Source organism: Hippopotamus amphibius, chromosome 7, assembly GCF_030028045.1.
Source record: "Hippopotamus amphibius kiboko isolate mHipAmp2 chromosome 7, mHipAmp2.hap2, whole genome shotgun sequence".
Classification (NCBI taxonomy): Eukaryota; Metazoa; Chordata; class Mammalia; order Artiodactyla; family Hippopotamidae; genus Hippopotamus; species Hippopotamus amphibius.
In genome coordinates this window covers 20,365,269-20,378,476 of record NC_080192.1, presented here as the reverse complement: position 1 = coordinate 20,378,476, position 13,208 = coordinate 20,365,269, and the positions used below count along the sequence as shown (strand labels likewise).

The 13,208-nt window shown below is 34.7% G+C and overlaps 1 protein-coding gene across 3 annotated transcripts in view; it reads left to right on the top strand.

The window, feature by feature from the left end:
• Positions 1-13,208, top strand: part of UTP20 (UTP20 small subunit processome component) — a 91,924-nt gene that overhangs the window by 54,416 nt on the left and 24,300 nt on the right. For all 3 annotated transcript variants that reach the window (XM_057740507.1, XM_057740506.1, XM_057740505.1), the window contains 11 exons: positions 41-258; positions 779-923; positions 2,136-2,223; positions 3,115-3,258; positions 3,456-3,506; positions 3,608-3,760; positions 5,117-5,272; positions 5,608-5,748; positions 6,326-6,463; positions 10,172-10,311; positions 10,563-10,645. In XM_057740507.1, the coding sequence (XP_057596490.1) occupies positions 41-258; positions 779-923; positions 2,136-2,223; positions 3,115-3,258; positions 3,456-3,506; positions 3,608-3,760; positions 5,117-5,272; positions 5,608-5,748; positions 6,326-6,463; positions 10,172-10,311; positions 10,563-10,645 (1,457 nt within the window). The remainder of the gene's footprint in view (positions 1-40; positions 259-778; positions 924-2,135; positions 2,224-3,114; positions 3,259-3,455; positions 3,507-3,607; positions 3,761-5,116; positions 5,273-5,607; positions 5,749-6,325; positions 6,464-10,171; positions 10,312-10,562; positions 10,646-13,208) is intronic.

Here is a 13,208-nt window from a genome sequence, read left to right as displayed (position 1 = left end):
TGAAAAAGAAGATGACTATTTCATTGTTTTTTTCTGGCAGATATTTCCCTTTCCTGGCTAAACAGAAACCTGGGCATCCGGAATATGATATCCTGACCAATGTTTTTGCGATTCTGTCAGCAAAGAACCTCTCTGAAGCCACAGCTAGTATTGTGATGGAAATAGTCGATGACCTTCTTAGCCTTCCAGATTTTGAACCCACAGAAACAGTTTTGAGCTTGCCGGTGACAGGCTGTGTATACACAGAAAGTGCAGATGGTATGTGAGCTGTATAGAGCAAATGATTCTTACACTTCTGAGGTGTCATTTGTGCCCTCAGAATGGAAAAGTCAATAGAATCTGACTCTTTCTATAACTTATGCTGTTAAAAGAGTTTCTTTTCTCTAGGAATTGATACCAATTTATATAAACTGAATTTTCTTTGCAGTAGGTAGAAATTCAGATTATTTACACTCCAGAAAGCTCAACTATCCTCCAGGACATTATCAGATGATTTCCACTGTCATGTCTCTGAATTCTTCTTACCATATTATCCTAACAATTCTTTTACTACTACCAAAAATGGTTTAAATCCTCAAGAGTCTCATGTAAAATTTTAATAAAGCTGTTGATATAGATGTTTTGACTAAGAAGAAAGTTATTTAATCTTTAGAGATGAAGTTTATTAAATTTTCATGGTAATTGAGTGCTTTCCTTTTCTGTCATTAGGAAATTATTGTAGTTATCTTTTAAGAGCATAGTTTATTAAAATCAATACATTTATCACTATTTATTTCAGAGTCTATCACGATAGGAGGACGATTAATTCTGCCTCATGTACCTGCAATTCTCCAGTATCTCAGCAAAACCACAATAAGCGCAGAAAAGGTGAAAAAGAAGAAGAATAGAGCACAAGTCAGTAAGGAACTGGGCATTCTTTCAAAGTAAGTGATATATTGGTGCTTAAAAGATAATGTTATCACCTGTAGTTTTAATTTTTTTTAATTATGCTTGGTTTGTTTTAACAAGGTAATAAACAAAAGGTTTTCAGCATTTTAAATGCCCTCCATTTTTAAGTTAATGTAGAATTCTCTTTATTTGCTGGAGTAAACCTTTTATGACATCTGCCTTTATTTAATTATAAAAGATAACAGACTTTAAAATTCTAAGGTGGACTAATAGATTTGCTTGTTTATTAGCCTTTATATATTTCATTCAATTAAAATTTTGTTATGTGAGATCACATAGTTGTGATTTTTTTTAGTGTGATTGATAAAAATAATTTAAAAGAGCAGATTGCTGTGTTTATTTTTTCAAGAGTCAAGAAGATCTTGCAAGAGTTTTTAAAGATTCTCAATATACTACTAGAGCTGGTAGTATATAACTGTGGTTTCTATAAAGTGCCTCGTTGGCAAATCTGAGTGCAAAAAATAATTCTATCTTAAAATCTAAATTGTTACAGTACTTGGTTGTTGAAAGTTTATTTTTTCTGTTACTTTCAGCAACAACAACAAAAATGATATATTAGCATTTTCCGGGAACTTCTTTTAAATGTTTTATTTATACTAGTGTATTTCCAAGTTATGCAGAATGTGAAACCATACTAAATATACTTACTAAATTTTATCATAGGCTACATGGTAGTGAGAAGATGATGAGTGATTAGGCACCAGAAAGACCAGGGTTTGAAAGATCTGCTCCACCACTTCCTTGCTGTGTGACATCAACTTCTCTGAGCCGCAGTTTTCTCTGGGCAAAATAGGGTTAATAATTCCTATATTATAGGGCTATTGTGGGAGTTAAGTTGATATCTTGTATATAAAGCCTGAAACAAATCTCAGCAGATAAATGTTGTTTCCTGGCAAAATAAGTAATTACCAATTACTAATTATAGCATTGGAGTTTAGTATAACCCACCTGCACAATCAGATGTTACAAAAACAAGAGGATAGTAGCCACCAACCTGAAGCTGGATGGAAATGAGAGTGGGCACTGATAAATAGCTGAGTTAAAGTTTTTACTCATGCACACATGCTTAAAAGCCACCTGGGTCTTTGATCACTGATGTTTTTATACAAAAAGTTTCACTTCTTGGAAAAATACTCTTAACCTATGTATCTTCCTTACATATCCCTTTTTTTTTTTTCCTTCTCCAGGATCAGCAAGTTTATGAAAGAAAAAGAACAGAGCTCCCTGCTCATCGCACTGCTCCTGCCTTTCCTCCACCGTGGCAGTATTGCTCAGGTATGAATTCACTGCACTTTTACTTATTTGTCTTTGAAGTGGCACTGTATTATTAGGTTTATTTGTGAACAGTAATTTTATTGGTTAGATTCTGTGATGTATTTGTCCCAGAGTATTTGTGAAAAGACTTTATATAGAAACATAAAATTGAAAGTAGAGGAGGAAAATTGGGACAGAAAGAGGAATGGGAGCAGGCAAGAAGGTGGAGACCTCATCATCTACCATTACAGTAAAAGTCTTACCTCTTTATTTTCCTTTGTTTAGCTTCTAATCCATTTTAGGATTTTTTTTTTTTTCCCTCTCTGACTTTGATCAGTAACAAATCTGGAACCTGGGGCATGCATTGATCTTAAATATGGATGCCAGTGGCAAAACTGAATGAAAAGTCAGACCATTTTAATATTCAGACATAGCTGAGAGTTTCTGTTACGATTTTCAAACTCTAGTTCAGTTTTGATTAAAAGTCTTCCCATTTCTCACACTCATTTATAAGGCCTTAGTAGTTATACTGAATGACTCTTACCATATAGTAATTCAGTTTTGGAGACCACAGATTTGTGAACATCCGGAAGTGTATATTTTTCCTCAGCAAGTTCATTTTTCTTGGCTCTTTTAAAGCTAGAAAATGGAAGGAATTATGTTTCAAAACCATGCATATTTTCTATTAGAATTAAAGGAAGAAACTGTTAATGGATATTATTATAGGTTTTTGGATAAATTAAAATGCTAAGAACTTTTTTAAAACACTGTGAAATAACTTTTCTAAGTACTTCTACTTTTACTTCTTATTCATACTTATTTGTTTTCTGTGCTGTAATATATTAAAGCCAATTTGACCAGTTTTATAAATAAACTACTGAAATATGATTTCTCTCCATATTTCTTCTTAAGGATACAGAGGTTGATATTCTGGTGACAGTACAAAACCTGTTGAAACACTGTCTGGAGCCTACGAGCTTCCTCAAGCCTCTAGCAAAACTCTTTTCAGTTATTAAGAACAAATTGTCAAGACAGTTGCTTTGTACAGTTTTCCAGGTCTGTAATATTCATTTTTACTCCCAAATCACCCCTTTTTCAAAAGATAACTGTGATGTAGAATGCATCTTAGCAGCTCTCTTGGTGCTGATATGATTTTTCCATATATATTTGAGTTTGGGCAGGGAGTCGAAGGGAGGAAGGCAGACAAGTTAAGGTGTTATTCACTAATAATATACTGCTTTCATTCCTTTTAGACTCTTTCTGATTTTGATAGTGGATTAAAATATATTACTGATGTTGTCAAGGTAAGAAAGAAAATCTTATGTCTCTTTTGCTTCAAAAGTATTATTCCTTATTTAAGATTTGTATACCTTCATTTATATGGTTTCAATGGCATTTCTTGTAGCTTAACGCCTTTGATCAAAGACATCTTGATGATATAAACTTTGATGTTCGCTTCTCGGCGTTCCAGTCCATCACCTCGTATATTAAAGAGATGCAAACCGTAGACATTAACTACCTAATTCCAGTTATGCATAATTGTTTCTATAACATGGAGGTAGGTTTTTATAGCAAAAATTTATGAATATTTTTTATTGCTTTGATAATACAACTAAAGACCTAATTTCTTAATTTGGTTTTTGAGGGGGGTGGGATTTTTAATATAAAATTTTTTAGTTGTAGAATATTTTGTTTAGCAAAGACCATACTGTTACGTTCATGATTTGAAAGGCAGATATTTTGAATAAAAAATACATGTGGAAGCCCTTTGTAAATTCAGAAAGCTGTGTGTGTATTAGAATAGGAAAATCCACAGATACAGAAAGTAAATTAGTGGTTACCAGGAGCTGTGAGGGGAGGGAGGAATGGGGAGTGACTTCTAATGGGTACCAGGTTTCCTTTGGGGGTGATGAAAATGTTCTGAAATTAGATAGTGGTGACAGTTGTAAAACCTTCTGAATATACTGAAAACCATTGAATTGCACAATTTAAAAGGGTGAATTTCATCGTGTGTCAGTTAAATATCAATTTATTAAGTTATGTAACTATATTATTTGACAGTTTGCACTCTTTTATTGATATAGTAGAAATAAGGGGGGGGGGTTGCAACTATATTAAATGCCATGTTGCTAAAATAAATTAAAAATGTGGAAAATGAAACCCTTGCTTAATAGTTAACTATGTAGTGGCATCAGTAATCTTTTTGTGGCGTTTTACAGTTAATCGTCTGATATTAAGGATTAAGTAATATAGGAAAAAGTAATCTCCCCATTTGGGGTTCATTCTTCATGTATCTTATCAAATTTCAACATGAGGGATTCTGAATCACTACCTGGTTGGCTGAATTGGGAATACTTTCTCTACACTCATAACCTACATTCCTTAAACCAGGAATTCTGAAGGAACTAACCAGAATTATACCAGCCAACTCTGTCATTGTAAGTGATCACCTGATTTTGAATATTGAAAACTGGCTTTAGTAAACCTTTTATTCTGTTTGCTTTGAGAAATAAAGCCAATTCTCAAGTTCATCTCAAAAAAAAAAAAAAGTTCATCTCTACATCAGCTATACTTCAATAAAAACTGAAGAAAAAAAAAAGAAAAGAAAAAAATCCATGACGGATAAAATACCAAATTTCTAAATACAGACAAAATCAGTAATAAAAAAATAATACATCTCATAGTATTTTCTGAAATAACTGACCCTTCTCAGTAAGCATGCTTTTTCAGAGTGACTTAACTATGTTCCTCACAACCCTATGTTTGGTTCTTCCTCAAGTATGAAGTACCTGTGGGGCATTTCTTAGTAGAGTTTTATACAGAACAGTGGCTAAATATTATAAACTCTCTCATTGGGAAATAATATTCAATATTATAGTTACACAGAATAATTTGGGTTTTTTCCTTTGTCCAGTTAGGAGACATGTCTTTAAGTGATAATGCGAGCATGTGCTTGATGAATGTCATCAAAAAGCTTGCTGCTCTGAATGTCACAGAGAAAGAATATAGAGAAATCATTCATCGTTCACTCCTGGAGAAATTGAGGAAAGGACTGAAGAGCCAAACAGAGGTACTGAGGTTTGCAACTAAGTGATACTATCTGTTTTGTTTTTGTTTTTGTTTTTAACTTTCTTTACTTCTGCTATTGTTGTATAGAAAAGCAGTCAGGCTTAGTACACTTAATTAAAATACTTGATTGTATAAATATTCAGCAAACTTTTAACAGGGGAGTGGGAACAGAAATGAGGGCAATCACTTCTGAGTTTATGTAGTTTGTTTTTACAATGAGAATGTTTTATTTTTTAAAAAGTTTTAATGACTTTTTTGGTGTTTCTTTGTATGACCTAAGAAGCAAATTCTTTTTAAAATAAAAAAGATTTTTTTTTCTCAACTTGACGTTTGCAGAGTATTCAACAGGATTATACCACGCTGCTTTCCTGTTTAATTCAAACCTTTCCAAATCAACCGGAATTTAAAGACTTGGTACAGCTTACTGATTGCCATGATCCAGAAACGGACTTCTTTGAGAATATGAAGCACATTCAGGTAGAAGACAATTCTGCTTTTTTTTTTTTTTCTTGTCTATAAAACAAGCATTTCAAACCATTCTGTTTCATTTTAAAAGATATATTTTAGGGAATTCCCCTGCAGTCCAGTGGTCAAGACTCTACACTTTCACTGCTGAGGGCCCGGGTTCAATCCCTGGTCGGGGAACTAAGACCCCACAAGCCACATGGCAAGGCCAAAAAAGGAAAAAGATTTATTTTAATTTTCCAGAAAGTTTTGAGCTTCTCATTCCTTAGTCTTTGTGATCATCAAATATGCACAGGAGATGATTGTTTCCTAGGGTCTGATTTCCTTGTGGTATCACAAACCACAATAATAGTGTCACCTTTCCCTGCCATTTCCTAAGAAGTTTAAATGCTCTCAGATCCATTGGTAAAGACATGCTATGGATTATGTCTCTGGAAGCAAATCAAGGCACAGGTGTTTGCTCATGTAACACACGGACTGTATTTCACTCTTTTAATCATTCCGTGGAAGAGGAACATGATACTAAAATGGAGCTGGTTGTAGGTGAGATCATTCAGTAACTCATTCATATTTTTTATCTAACTTGTAGATCCACAGAAGAGCAAGAGCCTTGAAGAAACTGGCAAAACAACTAATGGAGGGCAAAATCGTGCTGTCTTCTAAGTCTCTTCAGAATTACATCATGCCTTATGCCATGGCTCCAATTTTTGATGAGAAAATGCTCAAGGTAGTGCATTAGATCTAGAAACTAGTAAATTCTCCCCATACCATGACACACTTTTCCAAAATGCAGATGGGGTTGGTGGCATCCATACTGATGTTGTCACCGTAATTACAGGCTTAGAATGGTTCTAAAGCCCTTAAAATTGTGTCTGACACATGCTCTAAAAATGGAGGCTATTATTTTATTTTTGCTATTATTAGCTCACAAAGACCAATCACAAAATATTTCCTCTCTTAGAAATGATCTTATTACTAAGATGGTACACTTTTATTTTTGTATCATAGGACTTAATTCTCATTGTTTTCCCAAATGGTTCAATAAGAAATGAAATAAAACAACAGCTGCCTTTTCTTTAGCTCTACACCAGATACAGACAAAATACTAAGTACTTTAATATGTAATCTTCACAACAACTCAAGCCTATCACTGTTTTATAGGAGAGTAAACTGAGAATAAGTGAGATTATATAACTTTGTCAAAGACATACAGAGTCAGAACTGGTATTTGAACTCAGAATGTCTTCACTGCTATACTATGTAGTACCTGAGAAAACTGCCTGGCACATGGTAAAGACTTGATAAATATCTTAGTCTCACTGAGATAACATCAGGATTTGTGACTTGAATTTATACTGTTGATTTTATGATCTTGTTCAAGGATAGGTTTCCTCTATTATAATTTCAGGATAGTCAAAGTTTTTTTTTTAAGAATTTCCTGAGTAGATAAAAAGAATGCGTCCCTAAATTCCAGTTTGAAGAGCAAGTAAGCAACTCAGAGTTAGATGACAGTAACATAGGAAAGAGGTGTAGGTGGAAAAAATAAATTATATTTAGCTTTAGTTGGTATTGTTATGGTATACCTTTCTACAGTCTTCTATTTTTAACCTATTTGTGATTTTACTTTTAAAGTTGGTTTCTTGTAGGTAGCATATAGCTGAATCTTTCTTTTTTATCCAGTCTGACAGTTTCTGCTTTTTAACTGGTTTTAGACTATTTGCATTTAATATGATTATTAAGATGGTTGAGTTCAAATATATGATCTTGTTTATTTTCCATTTGTCCTGTTTTTTTCTCTTTCCTCCTTTTCTTCTTCTGTTGGATTAATTGGATATTTTTTAATGATTTTATTTTGTCTGTGTTGGCTTATTAGTTATCTTTGTACTATTTTTTTTCCTAAGTTTTAACTGTGTGTTAGTTTTAAACCACACACATTCATGCCCACCCAGGGACGCAAAAAAAAAAAAAAAAAAAAACCAAAAAGCCCCACACACAATACACTGTTGTTTTTGCTTCAAACCATCAGTTGTCTTTTAAAGAGATCTTTAAAACGGAAGATCTTTTGTTTTTCTTCCATGTTTATATCAATAATTTTCACTGCTTTTCATTCGTTTGCATAGATCCAGATACTCATCTTGTATCATTTTACTGCTGACATGAAGACTTTCTTTATATTTTTGTATTGCAGGCCTACTGGTAATGAATTCTTTCAGCTTTTGTTTGTCTTTGTTTTTGAAAGGTAATGTTTCTGGATCTGAAATTCTAACTTGACAAGTTTTGGGTTTTTTCCCAGTACTTTAAAGATACTGCTCTACTGACTTCTGGTTTATATTGTTTCCAATAGAAGTCATTCTTTGTTCCTCTGAGTGGAATGTATCTCTTTTTTTTCCTGGCTGACTTTAAAATTTTCTCTTTCTCACTGGTTTTAAGCTATTTGATTATGATGTGCCTTAGCGTCTTGTGCTTAGGGTTTGTTGAGCTTCATAGATGTGTAATGTTCATCAAACTTTGAAATTTTTGGCCATTACTTCTTCAAAAATATTTTTGGTTCCCCTTCTTGCCCTTGGAGATTCCATAGTATATTAGGCCATTCCAAGTTGCCCCATAACTCACTGACACTTTTTTTTTTTAATTTATTTATTTATCTTTTATTGGCTGTGTTCTGTCTTTTTTGCTGTGTGCGGGCTTTCTTTTTAGTTGCGGTGAGTGGGGGCTACTCTTCATTGTGGTGCATGGGCTCCTCATTGCTGTGGCTTCTCATTGCAGAGCACAGGCTCTAGGCGCGTGGGCTTCAGTAGTTGCAGCACATGGGCTCAATAGTTGTGGCTCACGGGCTCTAAAGCGCAGGCTCAGTAGTTGTGGCGCACGGACTTAGTTGCTCCGTGGCATGTGGGATCTTCCTGGAGCAGGGATCGAACCCGTGTCCCCTTCATTGGCAGGCAGATTCTCAACCACTGCGCCACCTAGGAAGCCCTGACACTTTTTTTTTAAATAGTCTTTTTTTTCCTTCTGGGTTTCATTTTGTTTCATTTTTCTATTACGTCTTCAAGTTCACTAATCTTTTCTTCTGCTATGTCTAATCTATTAATTCCATCCAGTGTATCTTCCATCAGAATTGTCTTTTCCATCTCTAAAAGTTCGATTTGGGCCTTTTTTATATATTACATGTCTCTCCTTAATATGCTTATGCTTTCCTTTCCCGTCTTGATTGTATGTAATATATCAATTATTTTATTGTCTATGTCTACAGTCTATATCATCTGTGTCACTTCTGTGTCTGTTTCTATTGGTTGATTTTTCTTCTCATTATTTTCTGCTTCTTTGTATACCTGGTAGCTATCTCTCAGGTGCCAGACATTGTGAATTTGACTTTGCTGGGTGCTGAGTATTTTTATATTTCTTTAAGTATTCCTGAGAATTGTTTTCAGATGCAGGGTACTTGTGAGTAGTCTGGACCTTTTGAGGCTCACTTTTAAGCTTGGTTAGGCAGGAGCTGCCTTTAGTCTGGTGCTCATTTGAACCTACCACTGAGGCAATAAATTTCTGAGTACCTGAATACCTGATGCTTCATGTATCATGAGGTTTTTTCACTCTGGCTGATAGGAACATGAACTATTTTCATCCCTGTGTGGTCTCTGATAATTGTTTCATCTTTTCCTTTTAGGTGGTTCTTTGCCCATCTCTTCCTTACTCACATGTACTGATCAGTTCTCAGCTGAAGCTTAAGGGGCTCTTTTTCTGGGCAGCTTTTCTCTGTGTAGCTCTCTTCTCTCTGGTTCTCTGTCCTGAGGACTCTAGCTCCACAGCCTCAGCTCTGCCCCCTTCACTCAGGGAGACATGGGGCCCTTTTTGGGTTTCTTCTCCTGTACTATGACCTGACAGTTATCCCCACACAATAAACTGGGGTAATTATAAGATTCATTTCATTTGTTTCCTTTTTCTCAGGGATCACTGTCCTACAGTGTTTGATATCCAGAGCTGAAAACTGTTTCATATATTTTTGTCTACTTTTTTAGTTTAAGGTGTGAAGGCAGATCCAGCTCCTGTTCTTCATTGTGGTCTGAAAGAGCTGTCTCGGATGCACTCTACTTATGAATGCTCAGCATTGCAATCTGTAGTTGACTCTGACATTTGTCAGCTTTTACACATTGAATTCACTTCATTCACAATCTGTAGGCTTGAACCCATCAGGGAGGTCTGAGTGGAATAGAATCCAGAATGTGTTAATAGCCTTTAATGAGAAGAAGATGTCATTCCTTTAATTGACAGCATCTTTTCCTAGAGCTAGGGGAAGACAATGGAATATATCAATAGTTTAGGGGTTCTTTCTATAATTGCTGATCACCTACTTTCTAAGTTTGTTAATGCACTGAGTTAGCTGTGTACTTTATTTGCAAATATTTGTTCTTATTGATGCTCCTGATTTGTTTTACAGCATGAAAATATAACCGTTGCTGCCACAGAGGTTATTGGAGCTATTTGCAAACATCTCTCTTGGTCGGCATATGTATATTACTTGAAACATTTCATTCATGTCTTACAGGCAGGACAGATCAATCAAAAGTTGGGTGTCAGGTATGGTCAAATGTCTTATTTTGTTTTGTTTTTAAAATGTAAATTTTGGATTATTTTCTGAAATAGCCTTTCTGTAATCTCAATTTACTTTCACCTTGTATCAATGAGGTGATATTAAGACTTATTAAACTGAAAAAATACCCAAAGCTGGTAAAAATAATTTTAATGTTTGTAAGTCTTTAACTTCCTCTCCTTTTAATAAAGTGATTATTATTAATCAAATGAACATTTCTGTGAAATTTTTTTAACAGTTTGCTAGTGATAGTGTTAGAAGCATTCCACTTTGACCACGAAACTCTTGAAGAACAAATGAGAAAACTTCAGAGTGAAGAAAGTAAGTTTTTTAAACTTCCTTAAATTAGATTTCCTTCCTATCCTTGGATACTTTATGACCATGAACTAAAGATGGCAAAATTCAACTTGATCCCTTTTTATGCTCTTGTAACAGTGACCAGTGAATGAGTCAGGAGGAAGTTAAAATGAATGGTTTGAGCATTTTTGTAAAAAACTTATTTAACAATAGAGAAGTCCAGACTAAATTATATGGGTGAAAAAAAATCTGACCTGTAGATTATTTACACAGAAATTCAATTATATCACCTTGATGTGTGGAAAGAAATTAAACAATGAATGCAAAGAAAGTATAAGAATTAAAAATTAGAGCAACAGTTAATGAAATATAAAGTAGATACAACAGAAATGAGCATTAAAACTAAAAATCAGTCTTTGTGAAGATCATAAATTGGCAAACCTCTGACAAGATTGACCAATGGCAATAGAAGGCATAATAAATATTAGGAATTTTAAAAGATCACAATTAAATGAAAAGGGTAAAATAATATTATGATCTTTGCACTTATAAATTTGAATACTTAGGTGAAATGTTCAAGTTCTTACAAAAATAAAATACAAAAACTGACTTTAGAAGAAATAGAAAATCTGAATAGATCTCTAATGATTAAAGAAATTGAATCTGGGACTTCCTTGGTGGCGCAGTGGTTAAGAATCTGCCTGCCAGTGCAGGGGACATGGGTTCGCTCCCTGGGTCTGGGGAGATCCCACATGCTGAGGAACAACTAAGCCTATGCCCCGCAGCTACTGAGCCTGCACTTGAGCCCAAGAGCCACAACTACTGGGCCCCGTGCCACAACTACTGAAGCCCACATGCCTAGAGCCTGTGCTTCATAACGAGAAGCCACCACAAGAAGCCCACGCACTGCAACAGAGTAGCCCCCACTCCCCACAATTAAAGCCCGTGCACAGCAGCAAAGACCCAATACAGCCTAAATAAGTAAATAAATAAATAATAAATTTATTTTTTTCAACAAAAAAGAAAAAATTGAATCTGTAGTTAAAAATCTTCTGATGAAAACACCGGGTTTAGACTGTTTTATAGGCAAGTTCTACAAATACTCAAGGAATGGATAATTTCAGCTTTACCTCAGCTATTTCAGATGATTGAAAAAGAGGAAGCCCCTACTGACTCATGAAGTCGGTAATTGGTTAATGGAACTTAACATATTAGCATACAAAAAAGTGTGATCTTCTATACAGACACAGGGGGAACATTTGATTAAATTCAATATACATTCATAATAAAAGCAATTATCAAACAAGGAATAGATAGAAATTTCCTTAACCTGTTAAAAGATGTGTTTTAAAAACTCGATGTTGGAACTTCCCTGGTGGTCCAGTAGTTAAAACTCCACGCTTCCACTGCATGGGGCAGGGGTTCGATCCCTGGTCGGGGAACTAAGATCCTGCATGCTGTGTGGTGTGGCAGAAAAAAAAAAAAAAGCCTAATGAAACATCATACTCAATGGTAAAACATTAAAAGCCTTTGCTTTAAAACCAGAATGAGGTAAGGATACCTACTACTACTGCTTATATTGAACATCAAACTCTAAAGGTTTCAGCCATCACAGAAAACTAAGGAAAAGAATAAACACTTAAATAGGCCAAGGTATTTATTCTAATTGTTTTGGCTAAAGACACTGAAATATCGTGGCCCTTAGTTTGCATTACTGCAGTGTTCCTACTCAAAATTTTCTAATTCTTTGATTTATTATTAAATCACTCGAGCCACACTAACGAATAGAAAAAACAGTTTTGAATTTGTAGAAACCATTTGTGTTTTAAATAATTAATACACTAAAGCCCCTTAGTTTATCTTTAGTCAGTTGAATTCGTACTTCGAAATTCTGCATAAACAGAAGCATTAAAAAACTAAAATACTTATTAATTCACTTAACTATTTTTCTTCTTAGGTATGAATGAAGTTTGAAGCAGTTAGTGAGCACCTACTGTGAATTGTGCTTTTATAGACCATATCTCATTTGTCCTCATAAGAACCTTACAAGAACCTTAGGTGTTAGTTACTGCATATTTTTAACATGAGAAATTGAGATTCAGAAGTAAAGTAACTTTCCCAAAGCTACATGGCCAGTAAAAATAAATAAATAAAGTCTAATAGCTGTCATTTTTGAAAGTCAGTGAAAGGTCAGAAATATATTTTAGGCACATTGTAGACTTTGTCACATTTAATCCTAACACTAGCTTTGCAGTAGGTGCCATCTCCAGTTCACCGGTGAAGAATCCAAAGCCCACAAGGGTTAAGGTAATTGACTATAGTCACATAGTTTGTCAGCAGAGCCAAGTCTGGACTTTCCCCACAATACTGCCCAGTTTTCTTTAATAAATTAAATCCTATATTAAGGGACGTTTCTGCATGAGACCTGTTGCCTGCCATTATGATTTTCATGCTCATGAATGTAGGTTTTTGCTTTTGGAAACCTTCAACCACAGTACATTGGAAGCTTTCTTTTGGTTAAGAACCATCCTCCCCCACAGCCTCCCTTTGTGTTCCCAAAGTACCCTGTACCTGCTATTCCACACTT